Consider the following 24,189-nt stretch of genomic DNA (forward strand, 5'->3'; position numbering starts at 1 on the left):
CTGAGTCCCATCACATCCAGTCTGCAAACAAGGAAGCATACCCAATGTCTTTACATATGAAGCCTCAAAAACATATGTTCTATTACACTTTGTGAGGGGCAATAAAGTTTAATGTTTAAAAAAATAATCCTACTTACTAGGTTAAGATTAGGTAAATAACAATGAAGCAAACTGTTTTAGGAAAGAAAAACATTTATTGGCAGCAATAGCTTCATAAACTTGTACCTTTCAGCAAGGTCTAATGTGGAAGCAAGGAGTCTGTCCTCAATGTTTGTCAGACCACCATAGAGATACCTCAATAAGGCTAGGACACTATCAGAAGACCAGGCTGAAAGATTGGCTATTCCTGAACCATCCTGCACCAACTGAAAAATATGTAAAAATAAAATGTTTGGAGTAAGTTCTCTTTCTTCAAGACTACCAGATGACATGACCATAGGAGACTAGCTCTTTAACCACCAAAAAGTTCCTGACAGTGAGCTAGCATGTGTCTGGTGTGCAAAATACCCTTTTCGATAATTTCAATAACTTGTGATTCATACAAAGTTACCCTTAATCAACCCCTTTAGCAAACTCACTGTAAAATACATTTGTCATATATCAGAACATGTTTTTGCATGTATGAGAGAGAGTGTAAAGAAAATAAAACTTTTAAAATCTTACTTTCAGAATTTGCTATTGATGTTAGGGTTATCTGTTCATTTCAATGCTCTTCACAAACCACTTGTTATGCATTTATGTTTAACATGCATATAACAAGACCATTTTCCAGAATGATATTTATGTCACACATCTGACAATCAGATCAGAAAACAAAATGTCAAAGTAAAAACTGACTTGCAGAAGTTGTGGACAGCGGATTGACAAGATGAGGCAATGGACATGCAGTTCTTGTCCACTAGACACAATTATTTTAGCATCGCTGTATGCGGGCTGATTCACCAGGCGGAGGAAATCTGATATCAAATCATCTGCTGCAATGTGTTCATCCTCTTCACTCCCCTGAAACATGCCCAAAACAAGTCAAAGACCTGTGCAAGTTTCTGTCAATGTAGATTTACTGTTACAAATTATTACTTGCTGTCTCTATATCAATCTACACTTATGAGTTTCTGTTTTTGGCTCTACTCTGTCAATATAGATTTACAATTCACTGCTTTTTGCTCCTGTCAGTGACTACCTGCAAGTTACTGCTTCCTCTCTATACATCAATCTAAAAGCTCAAAGTTGACATTTTTTCAGTGTTTATACTATAGTAATACATTATGTCATATGCTCATATTATATTTGCATATGTGGTAGGGCTTGTGAGCAAAAGAAAAATTTCTGTCTTGGACTCCTTGGACAGATAATAAAGTTTGATTTGATTAAACAGCCATCCTCTACATTTTGTAGACATTGATGTGCCCTTCGTATGTGTTTGAAAAATGACAAGCCAAAGGCAAAGTGAATACATACATTAACATGTGTGTGTTTGTGTGCATAAATATGTACATGAGAAAGCAAGCAAGTAAATGAATCAGTAATGTGAGATGCATGTGTTGTATGTTGTGCATTGGATGTGAGGGTGTTGGTCAGCGCCATGCAAGAAGGAACATGGACATCTGACACATAACTCCCATGTTAAATGTTTAATCTATCTATTAACAACATGACCTCTGAGCACCAGGGCAGTCTCCTGCTATGATATCAATGTTACTTGTGACAAATAAGAGGGTTTGCACTGCTCCCTTAATGCTCATCAACCAAACAATGAGATTATATGCAGTCCCTAAGGTGAAACAATATCTGCAGTTTTACTTCCAAGCAAATGCAGAAGTGCAACAACAATCTGTGGGTGCAGCTGATAATTTCTCTCTCCAATCTGACTGACCAGTGATTGTTCATCAGCAAAACATGATGAATTTTGAGAAATGTTTTCTGCTTCTGCAGCCATGTCTGCCAGCACAAAGGCTGTTTGAGTCAGAGGGCAGATTTTGAGCACCTTTCTCCTGAAAAAAAAAAAAGATGTCATGTAAATAACAACCACATCCATAACAATCACTGCCCAACAACCTGAAGTCCTCTTCTAAATTTTCACAATAGCTACAGCTACTTACAGATATAAAGATTCAGGATAAATTTTCACAATAAATACAGCTACCTACAAATATGAAGATCCAGAATAAATTGTGTAAAATTATCAGCAGAAGTAATATGCTTTAATGGTGCCTCACTTCAGTCCTGTTTTCTCTTGGTCCAGGTGTTTGAGATTCTGAGGAATGGCAGTCACCTGCAATCTTGGAGAGACCACAGAGCTTGCTTCCAGCATCGAAAGTACTGATCTCAACAGGGGGCATCAATTCTAAAACATAAAACAGCTCTCGGGGGTTGTCTTTTCCTCCACTCATCTTCTCCATTGACAGTGAGGCGATCTTCCAAAAGGACTGATGACAGATTCAAGCACTCAGCTTAAAACAAAACATACAACATACAGCATCAAGCTTTAAGTGTCATGGAGACTTTTAATGTTTGGGAAGAATTCTCATTCAAGAAAATAACTGAAGCCACTTCTAGTTGCAGAGATAATTTCTAGACTGCATTTTGGTCTCTGTTAACAGAAACTTTGTCAATACAGTTTTCCCTCCTTAAAGCAAAAAGGTGAGGAGGGAAAATAGGCTGTTATCTCTTTCACTGTTGATCCAGCTGTACCCAAGGTATCACACAGTCAGACAAGTTCAGACAATAAGGAATCCACTTAGTTCTCACAAACAAAGGATCAGACAAAGTTCCCATTGCTTCTCAACTGCTCTGCTTCTAGGTCTTCTTTTGTAGTTAATAATAAGAAATAATAATGAGGATTTATAAAAGATTATAAAAGATTCCAAAGATTAGCTCACAGTGCTTTACATAATCCATACATAGACTAAATCATTAACAACCATTCAACCATATTCACATATAACACACATGGTATGCACATTTGTGGTCAAGACAGAGTCACAGTTCAGGAAAGATGTGTCTTAAGTTTAAAGGAGATAAGAGAATCAGAAATCAGAGTGACTAAGGCTGACAGGTAATCTGTTCCAAGTTGCTGGGGCTTGGTAGGAGAATGATCTCTGTCCACCTTTGTCCTAGTGGGATTCGCAGAAGCTTAGTGTCAGAAGTTGAGCAAAGAGGTCATACGAGCGTATAGATGACAATGAGTTCGGAGAGGTACTGATGGCCAGTGCCAGAAATGGCAGAGTAAGTCAAACTGGAAAGTCTGTAGGCCATATGACCAACGACTGGCAGCCAGCGAAGACAGTGAATGATATACCTTCACATCTAGATAGTCTGCAGATGAGGCGAGGAGAGTTATTCTGGATCGTTTGAAGTTTGTCAAAAAGATACTTGGGAATTCCAGCTAAAAGAGAATTACAATAGTCCATCCTTCATAGCACAAAAGAATAGATTAGAGTTTTAGTTGTGGTGAGATAATGACGAATGGTACTGATCTTACGAAGTTCAAGGTAACCATTTCTGCAGACATCAGAAATATGCTGAAGAAAAGTCAAATTCTGATTGAGAATGACACCCAAGCTGCGGACAGAAATTGCTCATTATGAAGCAAGCTACCCTCCTACATTTCTAAATCTTGTCTAGGCCTGGAAAATAGTTTCCTTCCAGACGTATTACAGTTGCATTATTAGCATTTCAGAAGTAAATGTTTGTTTGTGTTTTACAGTGTGCCAGCAACTAAATTCCAGAAGTAAAAATGCTTCAAAAAGATGCAAAGTAATAAGAACAGACATTCTTGTCTACCTTCTGCTCACTCTCCTCTGTCTGAGAGAGAACCAGTCTCTTGATACTCAGGTGTTGCAGATGATTTTTATCAACTGCTGGCAGCATCACAAATCTTTCCTCTTCCTCCATCTCCTAAACATATATGTCAAAACATCAGCTGTCTCCTCCACTCAGCCTTTCAAGTAAACTTGAAGACAACCAAACATTTTACTTGTACATTTGGAGTAATCAAAATAACATTGCACTTTAGCAACCTTCTTTGGTGCCTAAACAAGAGTTATCCCACAACACTCTGTGTCAACACAACAGTAAATTTGTCACAAAAAGACAACTAGCAATCTGTAGATTTAGAAGCATAACATGTAACCTGGAGACCTGCAAAACCAAAACACTCACCTGTGACAATAAGTCTGATACCCTGTTGGCAATACGACTGGCAGCTTGACTGCTGTTCAGGGTGTAAAGAAGGTAATCATCTTTGTTTCTGTAAGTGATCCACATTTTTAATTAAAATAAATTACCAGAACTACATCAATAGGCTAGAATGCATACTCTCATGTAAAGTTAGTTAAATAATATTTGTATTCACAGAATAATATATGCATGAATAAATTAAAGCAGCAATGTGTAAACATATACAGACAAGAACAATACATGCACGAATAAATGAAAGTAGCAACATGTAAGCAGATGATAAATGAAACTGCCAATGTGTAAGTATATGATAATATTAATCAACTTTATCACATTCCTGTATCTACACTGCTATTTACATCCAGGCATGCATATGCAGGCACACATACACACACTTTCTTGTTTGCACAGGACCAGACTTACAGCTGTGGGGCACAAACACGGACATGTGTAGACACAATGATGTGCAATAATACTCAACATTTCATTTTTGCGTTTTCTGGGGCCAGATCTGGAGCTGGAGGTGGCTGTTGTTGAACAGGGATAGAGTGATGATGATAAAGCTAGTGCCAACTGAGTATCTTCCTCCAATTTACTGTCAATAATAATAAAAATGTGCAATCTATATAATGCAGAATCACAAAAAGCACCATGCACTAAACATTTGATACAAAAACTAGGTTAATGTACAGCACTTAAAGAAACAAAAAGATGAGCAACAATGAAAAAGAAGTACAAGAGTTAGTGAGATAACTGTACTGACAAAGACTTAGCTTAAAGGTGATCAACAAAGGGATCCTGCAGGACAGACTAACCAAGAGATAGAAAAGAGAGAGAGAGAGAAAAAAAACCCAGGTTAGTAGTGGATTGCGTGTAGGAGTAGTGCTCATGGAAAAGATGTGTTTTTAATGCATGTTTAAAAGACTTATTTGTGGGTCAGTGACAGATATAAAAGAGAAGGTAGTGCAACTGTTCTAATAAACAACAACACATAATAATAATAGCATTATCACCACTATATCATCCAAAACGTCATGATTACTACTATCAGTGCTCTTTTATTCTTTCTTCCAAGAAAGCTATAATCATAAATAATAATCTCCATCTTTTATTCTTTATTCTAAAGAAGCTACTGCAATTATCAGCTACTGACATGCACAAATGAATCATTTGTAAATATTTCTTTTACAGTATTAGACTGAAAAACTAAAAATGCATAAAATATACCTTTTAGGGGCCGAAGTCTTTTGGATTCCATGGCCCAAGAATCTCATTTGATTTTTCTCAGCAGGTCTATTGACAAAGAATTATTTTATAAAACCTAACACTGCCTTATCTTGACCTCTGCAACTTAATCAAATCTTTAAAAACAAAAATGTTAATACAGATGTTGTAAATGATAAATTCTGGATGACTGTCACTCTCCTTGTGTTCATTTGTAATGGTAAATTAACTGGCTTAGATCAGATTATGCCTGTAGTATGCCATTAGCAAATCAGCAGCCAGGTAACCTCTTGATGAATGATGGCTGATGGCTACGCCAAGTTCTCAAGTATCCCTTAAGTGCATACAGCTCTGTGAGTAGCTTATTATGTCTTCCTGAACCACATCATGCTGAAAAATGTTTGTCCCTCTGCCATGATTAAGCTAAAAGGAAGTAACTCAACATATGCTTCTGTATAACACAAAAAGGAAATGTGTCATGATCAATAACCTGTGGACATGTGACAGGATGCCTGCGGCCAGGTTTGCTTCATGTTCTTCTTCCTGCTTCTTTATTAAAGTTAGCAGCTGCTCTGTGCTGACTTCCAGTTTAGCAGAGCACTTCTTCAAGTGGATTTTACGGCTCTAAAACAAAGTACCCAAAAAAATGTCTAAAACAGCTGCTAATGGGAAAGCTGAACAATTCCTTTGATTTTTCTCATGCATAAAAAAAATTACCTCATAGGAATATTACCTTGCAGGGCTCTTGAACAACAAACAAAATGAAACGTACTTTTGTTTAGATGACTTAGACCTCATCTTTGAAGCAAAGTTAATTTACAGTGTTTAGCTACACTTTACATGTATTAATAATATTAATAATATATACACACACACACATCAGTTATTAGCCACAGTTTGGCCAAGCTTTTTATGATATGCACAGCTCTCTTGTACAAAGTTTTAAAAACAAAGACAAAACATATCTGAATACATGGGACTGTTAATGTGCTGGCTTTGCTAAGCACCATTTGTAACAGAAGAACTGTCCTCGCTGTGGCCTTGTAAGAAATAACAAAGTGTATTATTGATGTTTGCCACTCTCAATAAAAGCCTGCAGAGCTGAGAAAATAATGTTCTTGATCCCAGTAAAATAAAACTCTTGAAAATTTTGTAAGCTATCAAACTGATAATTGTACATTATACTGCATTACTGAAGATTATTGACATTATTATGTACTCTAAAAATATAATGCTATATTACAGTCTAGGGTTATTGCACTGTACCTCACATACCCTACCCTGGTGAATGATGCAGCAAACTTAAAGGCGGAACTTCTTCTGGCCGACAGAATCAAATGGTATTGCCCGTGCGAGGGAATGTAGGAGTACACGCAGTGCTAACTAGCAGTGTCCAGTCATCTTCAATTACTACCTGGACAATAGGTAGGGTAGACATCACAGGCACTGCCGACTAGCCTGGCAATAAAACATCTTTCTCACCCGACCAGTATTTGCTGAAGGGTCTGAGAGCTGAGAGGAAATGACTTCTATTTGAACATACTATGATGATTAGGATTGAACATATTCTCTCCACAAAAAACAAAAGTAGAATATATAAAGGAGAGAAGGATGAACAGCAAAAATGACACAAACATAAAGACAACTGAATTTTCAAACTTTATTTTTATTGCTTTTTTTTTCTTTCTTTATATCTCTTATCTTTCTTTTCTCATAGGCGGGGATATCAATATTCGACTTGTAGTCGTGATTACCTGTGCGGTCTATGTGTGCATTCCACTCAAGTTTTGAGTGCAACGTGTGTGTACACTAGTGTTCACACTGTAGCATTATTATTTTATTTTCCAGTTGTTATGTACACTTTGTTTCTTACACCTTGAATCTGGGAAATGACAGTTTGTGTCCACTCACGAATTCGATGTCCTTTCTACTACACCATTTTCTTACCGCTATCTGTACTTCCGTGGCAGCTACTCATCATGCACTTCTATAAATGTGCAATAACATTCGAGGCTGGAACCAAGAAGGCAGAGCTTGTATATACACCGGTGTTAGTTTGACTCTGGTGTGGTTTTGTTTCATTTTTGACAGCCCAATGAAAACAAGTAAGAAAGGGAAAAAAGAGCAGCAACAATAACTAAATATAGTTTGCTACTGAAATTGGTTTAATTTATTTTTACAGTTTCAAACGCCTTCCCCCTTCATCTCGATTACAAGGAATTCAGCATTTCTTATTAGCATATGTGAAGTACAGGTATGCTAACAAAATCAGTGGCTAGAGGCACTGTCATACACATTGATATATAACAAAGCAAAATCACCAGCATAACAATGGAAACACAAAAATTAATACTGTTTGCAGTTTTAGAGTGGAATGAACATGTCTATAGAGACAATACATTTGTCAGTGCAGAGCTGTACCGTGGTTAGGACAAATTTTGGTTTTTAAAGTGCAAACATTGATGGTAAATTATTTCTTCATTTATCAATGATGGTTTGATTTTGTTATTTAAATTATATTATTTATTTCCAAATTTTCATCAGAAGTACTGTTTTCTTCATGTTTGAAATCAAATTTGTGTTGTGTAATGACACATCTCCAGATATCCTCTACTAGTTGCTAAATTGTTCTTTTTTAAAGTGCATTGTCTAAGTCATCTCCAGTTGTGCTGAACACTTGTTTTGTTGTAATTTGAAGTAGAATCTCTATCAACATGTTCATTCCAGTCTAAAACAGCAAGACCCATGTGCATGTCATAGTGCCTCATGTTTGTAATGTGAACATGCTAGGGCAGTTGACACCACCTGTGAACTCCACCCTGCCTCAGGGTCAGGGCAGCAATAAAGGAAAACTGATCGCTTGTTAAAGTCAGCACCGGGTACTCCTACCTTCTCTCAAAAGGGCAAGACCATTTTAAAAAACACCCACAAGAAGTTCCACCTTTAAACTTCCCCATAAAATCTCACACATCCTAACCTGTTGAGTACGAAGAATTTTGCCACACATGGGACAGTTCAGCACCTGCATCCTGGCAGCCTGCAGTGCCTTCTGGTGCATTGCTTCTTCTTGCTTCTTTTGATCAAGCTGAGACAGAAACAGAGTTAACCATGACATGACTTTCCTAATTTGTGCTTCTGGTGCCAGACTGAAAACAATCTCTGTCAAAAAATGCACCAGCATAAAGAAACAGTCTGCTGCAGCAAAATGTCATTATGACTACGACTCTAAGTTGTTTCTAAACACATTCTCTTATATACCCTCTATTGAAAGCAAAGGTGACACAGCCAATAGACATCCCTATTCCAAAAAAGCTATAGGAACATAAAAGACTCAAAGGTTGCTGTATCACTCATCTTGAAGGCTTGTATTGCATGCACTGACCAAAAACAGATTTACAATATTTTTAGTGTCTAAAATATAGCCTTCCATATTTAATCAATGGAGGAATAATAATAATGATGTACTTATATGCAGCCCCTAAGGCTCAATTACTATTATGATATACTCTGAACAGAGAGGGAGTGGGGAATTGGTGTTTTACACTGAGCCAGCAACTAAGGCTATATATATATCATGACAATGCAGCAAACAGATACCACATGCAGAGAAAGAATTGCATGTCCTAGACAAGAGTTAAATCCAGGACAGCCAACCTACCCTGAACAGATACCATGTAGACAGTAAGTAAAGAAGCTGAAAAGATATGGCGACGAGATCTGTCAAAATCATGCAGCATTATTTTGGACCTTCTGCAAGAAAACAGTTTAATGCAAACCACACACACTTCAAAATAGCCTCTCACCTCATCAAAACACTTGTTTGTGTGCATATTCCTGCGGTGTGAATTTAGATGTGTAATGTCTTTCTGGCAAAGGGGACAGAAGACATAGCCAGCATTCAATGTCTCCCCTTTAATTGACATCACCTGTTTCTTGTCACCAGTTCCTCCTGTTTGTAAATAGCATCAGAACATTGTAGTTGCTTTAAAGACACTTTCTTCCAATTTCCAGAGGATCAAAGCAGTTGTCAGAATAATGGATTTTATGAAGTTGCATTTTACACAAATGGACCAGGTTGTTGATGCAATGAAATTCTAGGCAACTGACAGGGGGGAGGGGAAGAAATTGGTGTTTTACCCCGAGCCAGCAACAAAGGCTATATCATGACAAGGCAGCCAGCCCTGTAAACGGATACCACTTGCAGAGAAAGAACAGCGTGCTCGAGACAAGAGCTGAACCCAGGACAGCCAACCTCCATTGTATTGGTGACAGGCATTAACTGTTACGCTACTGGACCACCCTAGCCAACTGACAGTAACTATTAGGTTAAAATATGGATGCAAACTAACTTTTAGTTATGTGTTTATATGCTTGCTGTTAAATGCCATTACCCTACATGTAAAACACAAAAATGTCAAAAGAATGTACTTTCACACATCTACACCTGCACACACCCACAGATGTGTGGACTGCACACAGCATAATGGTGGCAGGCAGTGTGTAGGCAATGTTGTCACTAGTGGTTGCATTTAATGATGATTATACTAATGATACCAATCATTGTGAAATAAATCACATAATAAAAAACAACAAACTAAAAAGATATATACCATCTGACAAAACCTGTTGTTTCCATCCAAACTGCTCCTGCAGGCAAACTTTCAAGTGCTTCACAAAGCATCCTCGTGGAAAAAGCTGACCACAGGTTGGGCAGGTGTGTTGAGTGGTGGACAGGCTTCCCTCCGAACAGCTTTCAACATTCTCTTCACAGCAATCTTGCACCTCTTCACAGCTGCTTTGTAAGCCTTCACAACTACCAGATGCTGTCAAACCGAATGCACCTGCACTAGTTGTATTATTCTTGCTGGCCATGGCAATGATACTGTGCTCACTTGTCCCATTGTTAGTGACCTCAACAATAGTGTCATTTTCACTTGTCCCATTCTTAGTGAACTTGAAAATAGTGTCAGTCTCACTCGTTCTATCCCTACTAACATTAACAGCATCACTTACAGCCAGCTTGATAACATCTGTATCATAAGGTGCTCTATCCAAGTTCCCTGCTCGTTCCATCTCAGGATCAGATTTTAGTAAAATGTTGTGTTTCCTTTTCAGAGCCTCATTTTGACCATCCGGTGCTGCAGCCAACTTTAAGTCTCTATTCCCAACATGCGCACTTAAGCCATCTGGTTTGGTTGAAGCACTCTGCATCTTTGAATTGTGATGTTGCAACATATCAACAATACAATCAAACTTTTCCACAAAAAAACTGCATGTCTGTCCTTAACATATTTTGAGGAATCAGCATTTGGTCCTAGTGAAACCTGGTCAGCAGTATTTAAAGCACACCCCAATGCTTTTCTTCGAGGTGCAATGTCGCCAGCTTTATTTACTACGCAGTCCAGTGCTTTTTTTTGTCATATTTATGCCTTGGAAGCCTTTTCCGCACATTCATGGATCCAGAATCTTGAAAATCTAAAGAATCATTAAGGTTGATCACATCATCCAATCTTACAGATGGTATAAAATTCTGACTTTTAGCACCCTGAGCCTTATACAGAGATAACTTAGTTTTTCTTCCCAAGGACTTCTTTGTTGGACTTACAACTCTTGCTGTTGATACTGTAGACATATCTTGAATAGGTGTTGACATCCTGGGCTCAGATGGCCCTGACTGAGCACCCTTATGCTTCATGTCATCCAACTTACTCCACCTGAAATATGTTTGGAAGATTCACATTTGACTGAAAAATGGTACGTTGTAACAAATTATAAAGTTATGACTATACCATCACTATAACTTTAACATCCTAGTTGCGTTTGTGAGCACACATATATGTGCCCATGCAGGCACTCACATTGATACACAGGTGCATACCCAGATATATGTATTCATGCATTCAAACATTTCTGTGGTGAGAGTATGCAAAAGGCAAGTCTTCAAGTGCAAATGACACTGTGACAAAAGTTCACCAAGTCGGACTAACGATTGCTTACATCTTTATTTTTGCTTTGTTGAACATGAATCTAAATCAATGGATGAATAAAGGTTTCCGTAGAAACATATAATACTGACCTTCTGTGTGTTGTTTGCATGTTTTGTGTTCGAATGCGTGAAAAGGGTAACTGAAGAAAAACAATGGTCACATTTGACATATATTCACACTACAAAGTTTCTAACATTTGGGATGCACTGAAACTTCTCCCCAAACAAATTTTACAATTCCCACACAAAAGGTATTTGCCAAAAATCAATGCAATCTGAATTCATACTAATGGGTATCATGATATTTTGTCCCGAAATAGTAACTTCGGTCACTAAGATAATCACTTTTGTGTAGTAGATGGCAAAAGTTGTGTGTAAAAAAGTGGTTGTCTGAATGCTTATTTTATTAAATATCTGCTAAGAATCTCAGAAAAATAAACAGATTTACAGCAATATATAAATTTTGCTTGCAACTGAGACTTTGTCCAATCTTGACAGCCATTAGATTTCACTAACACTTTTTACATGAATAAGAACCATATGAGCAGCTATCTTTTCAACTATATTTATAGACATTTCATGCCACATACTTTCCACAAATATAGCAAAAAACAAAAACAAAGAGTACTGAAATCAATTTTATGACACATGGCCCATTTTAGGAGTCGAACTTCTGTCACAGTCTCAAATGCATTATATATGTGGCTACAAAAAGACCTTCCAGGGAGCGGGGATCAAATGCGTGTTTTACGTTAATAAAAAACATTGAGCACAACTCTATTCAACAATGAGAACACAACTCTTGATAATTTCATTCAAAAGGTTTTACTGTAAACACTTTATATAGGCAGATATTCAGATCGTGAAAACATCCACACAGTACCTCATACAGCATTTCTACGTCTGCCTTAAATTCTGAAACAATTAAATTACCCAAAGACTAACTGATGATAAAATGATTTTGTGTAACCTACTGAAAGCATTATTTTGCTGAAGATCGAATTTAAATATCTTGTTAAAGCATGAAAAACAGTAGCAATGCCAAGTTATCCTTCCTCAATTACAGATAATAACTTAAAATTGTTTTAGTTGTGGAATTACTGTTTTTACTATAAATTGTAAGATAAAAATGATCACCCATTTTATATTACCCTCAGAATTAGCAACACAAAAGCATAAAGCATTTTCAATCAACACATTATTTTAAAAGAACTGAGTAAACAGAATGACCCATCACTGTACTGATGCATACTTGTATTTAACTAGCCTCAAATCACTCACACAAACAAATATTTCAAGCCTCCCTTTCATTAATTCTTTCTTCATTTAGTGCTCTTTGCCTCTCCTGAATTGCAAGGACTTTCTGGCGCCACTCAGCCTTTATTTTCCTCTCTTCTTCTGTCTTTTTAGTGACTTTATCTACAAGTCCTGGAAACATGTAGCTGTGAACAAAGTAGTATCATTATTATTTCAGTCACATGGATTTCAGTTCTGTATCCTACCCTATGTTTGTCTTCTCAAACACTCATGTATACACATAGCTACCCAAGTGGTTGTAACATAAAAAGGTTTATGAGTCTCATTGCCTTGCAGCCATAATGACAGTAAACTGTTATGCTTCACAAGGTTTAGGGCACATTTAAAAGGCAAAGCCCAATCCTTTCCATTATGTTGCATCTCAAGTGGCATGTCGACCATTCTGACCAGACTAAGTAAAATTTAATTTAACTAGCACTTTTCACTTTGAATGCCTCATATGCAGTCTAGCTCTGAGAAACAAGTGGAAGCATGGCATAAAACTGCACAAGAGAGTTAGCTAGATGGCTTGTGTTAGAAAGTTAGTGTAAGAGACCTATTTTTCCATTTTCTGGTTGTATGTCATCTACAGGCAAGAAACATTTTTTGTACTCTTACTAATAAAACATTTTACTACTACTGTATTATACTTACAAAGGCAATATCCCTGAAATGATAGTCAATGCAAGTCCTCCAAACACAAAAATGTTCCTGTATGTCCAAGCCCGAGTGCCATACAGAAATTGCTTGCGATTGATCTCGCGCATAGTGTGGCTGTATCAATCCAGATGCTGAATGTACAGCTGCAGTCTGATAACAAATCTGAAACGATGTGCAGAAATCAAGAAAACTTATGGAAAGATAGAATGAAGATCCCATATTGATATTTAAAAAATGAGATTAGAAAAATAGTAAGAAAGAAATTAGGCTGAAAAATAAGAAGACATAGCAAATACTATATTAAATGATTTGAACTGTTCAGACTGTGCCCCTCTTGACTACTGATGAAAGTTAACAGATGATTTCAAAACTTTACCTTCTCCGGGGTCACAATGCCAAACACTTTTTCAAACCGGCAACAGAGGTATAATTAGCGTCAGGGGTTAAAGTTTAGATTAGGGCTAGAGTATGCATGTAGGTTAGGATTCGGGCCTTCAGATTTCACAATCTATATCACAGCTTCTAAAACAACTTCTGTAGGTGCATCGTGAATCCTCCAAAACGTAAAGTAGTGCTCAAATGATCGAGTAGCGATTTTGAATCGCGCGACAAAAACAAGAAAAAAAACTTTGTCACAGTCAGTGTATCTTCAGATCGGTACTAGCAGTACCAATATTCTATGTATGAAAAGCACTTTAATAAAAATGCATAAGCACGGTCATGTCAGAGAACTTCGTGCATAACCCAACTTGCCCATTGCGCATACCATGAATCACTAATGCACCAAAAATGGCCTATTCTGGAATAAAAATAATCGCGAATATATAAGCCTAAAATATTTTAATTACGGCTGCAACCGATAAGTCATAACTAATTAATTTTCTTATAATTTAATAAATTAACCAAGTTTGACATAACCGACCTTAAACTAGCAGGTAGCCGACATCTTGTACCGATGGAGACCATTTAAAGAGGCACATTTTCATTGGACAACTTTTCAAACAGTATCCAATGATTTTCGTGTTTATAGTTTTCGATTTCGGTTTAGAAGGTAGGGGAAGTTGGTCTGCCAAGACCAACCCTTAGTTTCGGCGAGCCTAAACAAAAAAAAATGTGACTAAACCGGAAGCTCTATAGTCTCATGCCTCGTTTTAGAGAAAATCGTCTGCCATCAGTCCAGTTATACAAGTTAGTGGTTGGATTACAATTTGCCTACAAACCATAAAACTTGTTTCGTAATACAGTGAAATGATTTATGTGATTGAAGTTTTATTCTTCCCGTTATTTGTTTAGCCTACTTGAAATCACTACGTTCATGGATGAATCGAGGGCTACACAGCTGACAACTCAAATATTAAAATTGTGATAATTATAATTAAACAATTATGCGCTGCAGGGGCTACACTCTTTTTCAGATCTTTATTTCTACCAAATTAACACATTTTTCGTCGAGGGACACATGATATATGTTATGTTATAACAGATAAACTCATAATAGATTTTCAGGCTTTTCAAATATTGTCTTCTCTTAAGTATTACCACCCTTCCTTGTTGTTATGAATTATTACAACAAAGGGAAGAAGGAAGCTAAAAGGGAAATTAATTTCAAACAGATCAAGTAAGCATGGTGACCAACTTTCGTTTTCGCGTATTTCCGGCCAATAAGCGTCGTTAAAGCTCTTTGGTAACGAAAACAAGTGGCAGTGGCCGGCGCGTGACTAATCACATGACCTTCAGTGACGTCAGCCCTGTTATCATGGATGGAGCTCGTACAATAATTTCGAACAAGTAATTCTTCCCAGAGATTTGTGATTGCACAGTGTTTGTGTATATATATATAAGATCAGGTATAGATTTATTTACATATTTATTTGCTTTACTTTCTCATTTAATGTATATTTCTTATATTTTTGCTATTGGTACCGCAGGCACGACTTCTTTAGTCCTCATCGTGGGTTGATCCTTCCCTGACTTAGCTCAGTATTTTCTGTAGTTTGGGAAATCCAAACATCGACGTCATTTTCACTATTCTTAGTTGTTTTCCTTTATTGTTCTACTTTAATGACATTTTTTCCTTAGCATTATCAAACCTACATTGAATATTTGTTTTTTTTCTGAAAAAAAATTAACAGAAATGGGCGTTTAAATTTCCAGCGTTTGTAGACCTTAGGTTTCCAAAGTTGGTTGATAAGTAATTTCTTGATCGCCTGCTCATGAAAAGCTCCGTTCATAGGTTGTTTCACAACTTTATTTGTTTATTTTTACAATGTTGCATACCTCCAAAATTTGACAAATGTAATAATTATGTGTTAATATTTATTGTTACTACAATTAAAGTATTTCATCCCAGTGACGTCCCTGATCATTTTGTTGTTTTACTTTCACTGCTGATCTGGCATTAGTGAACTTGTTCCTGGTAAATATTCAGCAACAAAATAACTTATGTGTTAAATAATGAGTTTTACCAAAAAATGCATGATAATTTTTTATTACCACAAACAGAAGTCATTAAATAAAGCTATCAACTTTTATGATAATAAAGGAAAGTTATAAAACCACTTTTTAGCATAAATGTTTGCCTAAATTGGCTTTTCTGTAGAGTTTTGGAAGTAGGATTAGTGCTATTATATATTGATTAAATGTGTTAAACAGTGTCTCATTTTTCACTGAAACTGAAACTAGGTACTTCAAGGCAAATTCCCTCAGAAACTTTTACATAGGATGCTTACAACCAATATTCTTGTAAGTGAAGTGGGTGTGTGACTACCAGCATGTATCCACTCAATTAATCACACACAAAGAAGTAGGCAGTGGAAACTTTCTGCAGTCAGTGCTTGTATGTAGAAACTAAAATTATTTATGGACACCATTATGATTCAGTGCATTCTAATAGTCCTTCTTACTATTCCTGTTTATGGTGGTGACATTTCTGTTGAATGTATTGTAGTATTTCACCAGTTCTACTTTCACTGTATTGCTCAATTCATCATAATATTATTCTTCATCACGTTTTGAAAGGTACATGTTATCAGCCACAAAAAGGATTTGCTTTGTGTGTCCTCATCACATGAGCTTTTTATCATTCTTGATAGGAACAGATATCAGTTTATGGCTTTATTTTAATGAAGTGAGGGCTGTCGCTAGCTTATGATAAGAGGGGATAGAAATCTGCTACAATTATACCCAAAAATGGTTACTGTGCTGATTTATATTGGGTAATTTTATGACTGATCGTTTAAAAAGAATACCTTTCCCATACAGGCATTTATAACCTAGATATTATCTTGGATGAAAGCAAATTTACTGTAAAATGCAAGTTTAATGCATAATTTGAACAATGTATTAATGCTTGTGAGTGTTTGGGGGGCAACATAGGTTTGGAGTATAGTATTGTGAGTTGGGCTGGAATATAAACATGAAAATGACATTATTTCAGTGAGAATCTAATGAAAACCAGTAGTACCCCCCACCCACTCCCACACACACAAGGCCTGGTCTGTGCTGTATTCTAAAGAAGATATTCTAAGTCAGATGTCAGAAATATAGATTAATTATTGAATAGTCTGGGGTAATTCAAAGCACTTGGGTCACATCTGGTTTTTTTTTTCTTCTTTTTACTCTTCCATTTCCAAATGTTTTGAATGTACAATAAGACATTGAATAAGAGAAATGTGTAATGGTTGAGGTAAATGTGTAGATATTTGTATGCACACACTAAGCATGTTTAAAATGAATGAATGTTGAGATAAAAGAAAATACTGTGCAAGTCAGAGCACATTTTTTCTGGAAAAAGACTCAAAAGATTTTTTTAAAGTGATATATGTGTGTGTTTGATACACTAGGCTGATCACTAGGTGATTAGATCATGACTATGTTTGGTCACTTTATTTTTTTTATTGCTTTCAGAATTATGCAATAAATAACCTGGATCCAGTGAGCTACAAGACTGACTCATAGAGACAAATATACATGATTTTGCATTCTCTTTATACTCATTTTCCATTTTCGTCTTATTTATACTTTCGTTTTCCAAACATCAGATTGCCAGTTGTGATTTGTTTCTTATTTTTGGGCAGCTACAACAGAACGCAAAATTTTTGTGAAGAAAGTGATGAAAGTCCAGCAGACAAGACCTTTAACAGATCCTGGTGAAACAAAAAAGGGTTTAGGTACCCTACACACAACTGAAAGGGTCTAGGAAGCAGCTGGCATTATGTCAGGCAAGACCAAGTTGCTGAAGGTGGTGCTTCTTGGGGATGGAGGGGTGGGTAAATCATCCCTCATGAACCGCTTTGTTAGCAACAAATTTGACTCCCAGTCATTCCACACTATTGGGGTGGAGTTCTTGAACAAAGATGTTACTGTTGATGATGACACCTACACAATGCAGGTAAGATGGCCACAAGAATATCCTTGTTATGTATTGGTGTCATTGTAGACTAAGACTACATACTAATCTTACATTACTTTATAATGAGGTTAGTGCATATTTCTTATTTTAAGGGTGAATTTAGATACTTACCTAGGAGATACCAAGCAGCAACTCAATATTAAGCTGAATGTCCAGTCTTTAAAGACAAGCTTTTCCGTATGAAACAAATGCAAAAGAAAGACTAGTGAACCGTTATTGTGCATTTAGCAACGCTCTCTCTTTATATCCTTTGTCATTTTCTTCTTAAAAAATTGCAAGTCTTTAAGATAAAAAAAAATCAGTTATATTATTGCTACACATGTATATATCTGGTCCATTCAGTTAAAGTCCCAGTCTTATTAGAGTCCATTGTGGATTTGGTGTGAAGAAAACAAATGGTTGCAATGTTGGCGATTTGTGCAAAGGAAAATGAATGGGCCATTTAGGCCTAGTTAATACCCCTTTTATAGGTCTAGTGGAGAGTAGCATTTTTTCCTCATGACTGGGTAAAGTTCAATGTAAGATACTATTTCCCTTTCTACTCTTGAGATACATGGCTATAAACATGATCATTCAAGGGCAACACCACAGACCAGCATTGTACTGGGATATATTTACGTTATCTAGGCCTTAGCTGGGACCATATGTTAATTAGGCATACCCTGTGTACTAATTGGATCTATTTGCATGGTGATATTTGTAGCCACATACCTGAAAAAGTAGGAGAGCATTTACCCAAAATTTGGGAAAATAGTATCTTGCATTGAGTTTTACTCCGTCATTAGAAACAATGTGCACTCTTTTAGATCTTCAACATGTTAGAATTTAAAGATTGGCACATCTCAAAGTGGGCTTTTATTATTGATAATACTGCTCATATTTGCAGGCACATCAGCTTAAAATCTATTTAATTTATTTAATTAAAATTTATTTATTGTTCACCATTTTTTTAAGGTTAAAATTTGCTTTCCATAAATCTTACACAACTCCCAAAAGCAAAGTCAAAAGGTAGAATAAATGGTCAGCAAAAATACAGACAAATTAAATAAAAAAAACCTGCTATGAATGGTTTAACAGTTTTTGGGTGCAATGAAAGCATGGCTTTTCTTTCTGCATGATTTTGTTTAGATTTGGGACACTGCAGGCCAAGAGCGCTTTAAGAGTCTGCGAACTCCATTTTATCGTGGTGCTGACTGCTGCCTCCTGACATTTTCTGTGGATGATGTGCAGAGTTTTCGCAATCTGTCCATGTGGCGCCGAGAATTCCTGTACTATGCTGATATTCAGGATGGGGTAAACTTTCCATTTGTAATCCTCGGCAATAAAGTGGATGTAGAAAATCGCATTGTTAGTGCTGAGGACGCCCGAGCCTGGTGTGCTTCAGCAGGCAATGCCCCCTACTTTGAGACCAGTGCTAAGGATGCCACAAATGTAGACCTAGCCTTTCTTGCTGCAGTTCGCCGTTTGAAAGAGATGGAGGAACAGATGGAGATGCGACCGGTGCATGGGAACACTGTAGACCTCAACAAAGTGGCAAAAAGCAAGTCATCATGCTGTAGCTAAAAAGAGCTACTCACACCGTTAAGGCATTTGGTATGGGACTGTCCTTGAAAACCTTGGGATAACAACCTACAGGTCAAAAGCTGTGCTGGGACAGCTATGTGTAATGCAGTGAGTGGCAGCTTGGAGAAACTAGAACAGTGCCACTTGTTTGTTAAAGATTTGATGGTGTGTGAGGTGACATCAAATTCTGCAGGGAATAGGTCTCTATATTCTCTAGCAAAATTTAGAAGTGTCATTTGCCAGCACTAAACAAGAACTTAAAGCTTTCATCACTGGCAGTATATTTCACTTTGAACTGAACCAACTACTACTTACATTGTCATGTTGCCAATCATATCAAGTTCAGACTTGCATTTTTAGGAGAAGAAAGGACTTAGTTTGGGTAGGAGCCAGAGCAGCTGTATGTCATGCTTAGGTGCAGTCTCTGGTTACAAGCATTCTTTTGTGGGAGATGGGGAAATTCCAAGGTCAGAATTAACCTTGTCAAGATACACAGGAAATCACAGCTAATAGTAGTATGTAAAGTATATATGTATAATGTGTACCATTCTTGAGCAAGGCATAGCATAACTTATATATATATTATGGAAGATGACTTTGTAAAGAATGAGAACATTTACAAATTAAATTAAGGGGCCATATATAGCTGTTGAAATGTTACTGACCACAAATTTAAAGAGCTTTTGCAGCAGATATGAACAAATGAGAGCACGATTATAAGGAAGTAATATTTTTTCCTGTTCTGGTTGTTTTCAAATTCTCTGTTTGTGGGCAGGTGGGTGAGTGAGTGCCTGTGAAGGGGGATGTTGTTGTGCTTTATTTTATTCATGTGTGTGATGGTTATTTCACTATTTCAAACTTAAAGTTAGGCAACTATATCCTAGAAATATATCTGCATGGCTGGTTCAGTATGAGACCTGGGTGTCAGTAGCATGTGCCTCAGTAACTGCAATCTTGCCTTAAGCACGCAGTACGTAGGGGCCAGTGGAAACAGGGAACTGCTGCTATATCTTAAACCACCTTTTCAACCCCGTCATAAAGGTCACACAAAAGGCACAACTGTTTATAAGCAAAGTTAGGTTTAAAAATACTCATGATGTTCATCTAACAAACCAGACTCTGACTTGTAAATGTCACCCATATGTTTGAAAAGTGGACGAAAAAGTCTGTTGAACTGAAAAGATGTTCAACTTTACAAAATAGTTTCATTTCAAAACAAAAATAACAAGGTGTTACTGTTAGTAATGGTCCTCCCTACATTGCTGTTATAACGTAAGGGGTCACATATTTACTCTTTACTTACACACTGTGCAGTTTCATAAATTTGAAAGTTCAAAAGGAAAGAAGCTAGTTTTTATTATGAACAATGGATTTTACTTCTAAAAGTTACTTTTCTTAGCAGCAAGACACATGCTTTGGATTAGGGCTTTAAATAGAGAAAAGGCATCATACTTTGGGACCACATTGTGACTTGATAGACTTTAAAATGTTGGGATCTGGCATGTTTAAAGAATAAGGACTGTGAAATACTAGCTGTTCATGTTGTACTGGGACAGACCATGTATCAATGTTACCATGCATATAAATACAATTTTACAATGCATGTGGCATTTCATTTTTTTGTGACCGTTTGCTAGAACACCTTAGCACTACTGAAAACTTAAAAAATTCTGAGCTTCCACTCCAGAGAACAACTCAGAATGCATTCTTGTCAACAATCCTCACCATCTTTATCTCAGGTGTCATCAGTTTTCCCTCACCTAAGGAACTGTTGTCCCATGGTCACCACTGTCTCATTGGTTCGGAAATTAGAAATTAAACTTATTATGTGAATCCAGGTGGGTTCAAGGAAATTAAACTTTGTGACTCTAGGTTGAACTATCCAAATGACTTTGAGTAGGTTCAAGGAAGAACATCATCATAATATTTTGTAGGAGAGATCTTTAACACTCTAGGCCTGGCTTCCAACTATAGTCATTGTGTGATCTTTAATCACTGAATGTTAATGCAGTAGTATTGCTGTAAAATGTTCTTTAAGAAGGTCAGTCTTAATAAAGGCAATTCTTGATCAAGTAAATATAATGGTTCATCTTTTTCTTTTCTTAACCATAACAAGACTGCAGCAACCTGCAGGTCACTAACAGTTGCAATTACATTTCTTAACAACTTTATCCATCACTGCCATTTTAATGGAGCATTTTGGGTTGCTTTTTTCTTCAAAAACTTCCGCTTGTGTCACATGACTATAATTTGAGGTGTGTAGTGTGCTTCATAAATGCTAAAACTATATCCTTTGTACTCCAGTAGGTTGGGATTCCCTAGCATTTTGGTAGACTTCTAGCTCAGGGTCTAGTGTCACATTTCTAAAACTTAAAACTGTTCTAAAAAAGTAAACTTTTAAACTAAAAGTAAACGTATTTTTCATTAAGTCCTGAGATCCAAAGAAACTCTTGGCAAAGTGATACGATAATTTATGTTCATAAACCAATTGTCAAAACATTTTGTTGTGCTCAGATTGAGTTTAAGTTGTTCAGACATTATTCTTGGCAGATAAAAATTGAGTGTAGAAGTATAGATATCATTAATCTATTGACACCCAACAGTCATCATATAATGTTTTATTTTGTAGGATGGGAAAATCCGCAATCAGTGCCAATCGTTTTTAATTTGTTTAACCATATTCAACTACTCAACAATTTCTGGGTTACTAATCAAGGAAAGGAAATCAAATCCATTTGCAGAAAATGGTAAATTCTTTGTTGCTTCTGACATTCCATGTGCCAATAATATTCAAAAGTTTTAATTTTTACCGTCAAGTATAATTAGTTATAAGAGAAATTGCAACCTTGTCAACATTGCAAAGTGTGAATTGACAGATCCTTCCAATGACAATCTAGTGGAATGAAAGTGTGGAAAGTCAAATATTACTTTTTGAAAAGGGTACACACCATTGTATGACAAACTGAGGTATCTGTGCATAAAACATTTTCAGATTAAAATATAGAAGGAAGAAGGCTAAATATAATGTGCTTTAAGGTTATATTTTGAGTGTTGTAAACTGCATTGAGAAATGGCATTTATGTCCACTTTGGCATAGATACAAGTTTTTATCTCTCCATTTTTATTAAGATTCACTTGATAAATGATAATCACCTCAGGTTGGTAATTGGTAGCCTTTATCAAACTGTTTTTACAATCCTGAGATGTGTAATCATAAAATATTTTGTGTGCTTCAGTCTCGTAGCTGTTTGGCATGGTCATTTCGTTGCAGGGAATTGATGTCTCAATTAGTTTGTGCGCTTTAGACTGGCAGATGTGTCAAGGCTTTTTCCTGGCATGCTGAGTGCAAGATGGTGGCTAAGGTTTATGGACTGACATCTGCTTCATCTTGGCCTCATGCAGGTTGGCCATGCAAAATAGAAGCGATAGTCAAGAACTTACTGTCAGCAACAAAATTTAATTTTGATCAAGAGATTTCACTTGCTACTTCTCAGCCAGGTGATTATAAAAATCTTCCTATTCATAAAAGATTTAGATCGGTTCCTCGTGAAATTAAGTCAGTTTTGCTTACAGTGTGCCTTCCCTGCCAACATTGGCAGGCTCAAGGTGCTTAGCACACAAGCACGAACTTATCAGTAGACATCAAATGTGTTATACATGTTTATTTACCATCATTCAAATCTTCACTTTCTCAAACATAGGGTGAAGGAAACCAGAACAAACCATTGTTGGATAATGAAGTGTCACTGCCAGAGCCCAGACACAAAAACCTGCGACACCTGAATCTCGCTGTTATGGTGACATGCACTTCAGCCACTGCACCACCAACAATCCATAGTTCTACTCTATATCAGAGTCCAGCTTTCATTTACTTAAAAGAGCTTGCAGATGCTTTCATTCTTGTTCTGTACTGGTAGTTTATTCTCAACAGAGTTTGAGATTCAAGCTTATGTCTTTTTGACTGTATTGCTATTGGTCATGTTTTGTCCAGTGTTCATCTTACAACTGATGCAGTATTCTTTTTTTGACAAATGTGAGATTGTAAAAAAAAGTAGCATTTATATAGTAAAGAACTTAAGTGTTTAGAGAGAGAGCAAGTACAAAGGATCCAGAAAATATGCTTGAGTTTAAAAAGCCAATACAGCAATGAACATTTGTTCATCTTTATTTTATTTCAGTCATCAAGAAATAATTTATATCCCTAATGTTTGTCCAGTACAGTGTTTGAAACACATTTTATGATTCTTCTATTTTGTCTGGAATCCACATGTACTTTCCTTTTTCAATAGACATATCCCTAGCATATGACTTTTTTTTTTTTATTTTGCATAGGAAAAACAACTGCATTTCAAAAACTACAATTAACTAATAGATCAGCAAAATCAGTAGCCTTAAAAATCAAGTCCCTGCATGTTATCATGGCCATGGGAAAGGTGTATCTGTTGTGCTTTGCTCATCTTCTTGGCCTGACCATTGTAAAAGAGCAAACGATCAGAGAAAACATGAGAAGTCAATGAAGCATAAAAGTGACCATGGTTTTTGGCAGGGGGACAGTGGATGGCTCCAGTTAAACAGTGGTCATCACATGTTTTTGGTTATTGCCTGTTAACACAATTGTGCAGCAAGTAGCCTGGTTCCAGCAATTATTCTGCAAAGTGTGTGATTTGCAAAATGTGAAGATGTCTCAATTTTTAGTGGTTGCTGCTCCATCATTTATTGATGTCTTCTGTTATTGCGAATAAATTTCTTGTTATGAAATTCAGTCATGTTTATTTGGTTTAGGCATTTTCCAGCAATGTGTTTTGTACACAAGAAACCAATAATACTTTCATAACTTGCTCTAAGTTTTAAACACTTTGTGTCACTACGG

General features: G+C 36.6%; 2 protein-coding genes across 3 annotated transcripts; one reads left to right on the forward strand and one right to left on the reverse strand.

The window, feature by feature from the left end:
* Nucleotides 1-864: 864 nt before the first annotated feature.
* Nucleotides 865-14,420, reverse strand: LOC112558718. 2 transcript variants are annotated; one of them, XM_025229321.1, is made up of 14 exons: nt 14,268-14,420; nt 13,340-13,507; nt 12,671-12,831; nt 10,014-11,117; nt 9,207-9,352; nt 8,381-8,488; nt 5,894-6,027; nt 5,407-5,472; nt 4,661-4,774; nt 4,162-4,249; nt 3,784-3,897; nt 2,217-2,426; nt 1,874-1,991; nt 865-1,002 (listed from the first exon to the last, which is right to left on the reverse strand). In XM_025229321.1, the coding sequence occupies exons 4-13, from the start codon at nt 10,636-10,638 to the stop codon at nt 1,887-1,889; spliced, it is 1,710 nt and encodes a 569-aa protein (XP_025085106.1). In that variant the 5' UTR covers nt 10,639-11,117; nt 12,671-12,831; nt 13,340-13,507; nt 14,268-14,420; the 3' UTR covers nt 865-1,002; nt 1,874-1,886. The 2 variants fall into 2 exon arrangements, with proteins under 2 accessions (XP_025085106.1, XP_025085107.1); XM_025229322.1 differs by lacking the exon at nt 14,268-14,420 and adding an exon at nt 13,722-14,256.
* Nucleotides 14,421-15,032: 612 nt separating this feature from the next.
* Nucleotides 15,033-24,077, forward strand: LOC112558720 (ras-related protein Rab-9B-like). Its single transcript, XM_025229324.1, has 3 exons — nt 15,033-15,192; nt 17,422-17,735; nt 18,885-24,077. Exons 2-3 carry the CDS (start codon nt 17,559-17,561, stop codon nt 19,317-19,319), a joined length of 612 nt encoding a protein of 203 aa, XP_025085109.1. The 5' UTR covers nt 15,033-15,192; nt 17,422-17,558; the 3' UTR covers nt 19,320-24,077.
* Nucleotides 24,078-24,189: the final 112 nt, after the last annotated feature.

Source organism: Pomacea canaliculata, linkage group LG3, assembly GCF_003073045.1.
Source record: "Pomacea canaliculata isolate SZHN2017 linkage group LG3, ASM307304v1, whole genome shotgun sequence".
Taxonomy (NCBI): Eukaryota; Metazoa; Mollusca; class Gastropoda; order Architaenioglossa; family Ampullariidae; genus Pomacea; species Pomacea canaliculata.

Bases quoted from the DNA above. Each gene is read 5' to 3' on its own strand.
- LOC112558718 (XM_025229321.1), bottom strand. From the start codon at position 10,638: ATGTTGCAACATCACAATTCAAAGATGCAGAGTGCTTCAACCAAACCA. The intron at 8,489-9,206 runs GTGAGAGGCTAT...TTTCTGTCTCAG, and splicing joins CAAACAAGTGTTTTGATGAG to CTTGATCAAAAGAAGCAAGA. The intron at 6,028-8,380 runs GTTAGGATGTGT...ACTTTGTTTTAG, and splicing joins AAATTCTTCGTACTCAACAG to AGCCGTAAAATCCACTTGAA.
- LOC112558720 (XM_025229324.1), top strand. From the start codon at position 17,559: ATGTCAGGCAAGACCAAGTTGCTGAAGGTGGTGCTTCTTGGGGATGGA. The intron at 17,736-18,884 runs GTAAGATGGCCA...GATTTTGTTTAG, and splicing joins ATGACACCTACACAATGCAG to ATTTGGGACACTGCAGGCCA.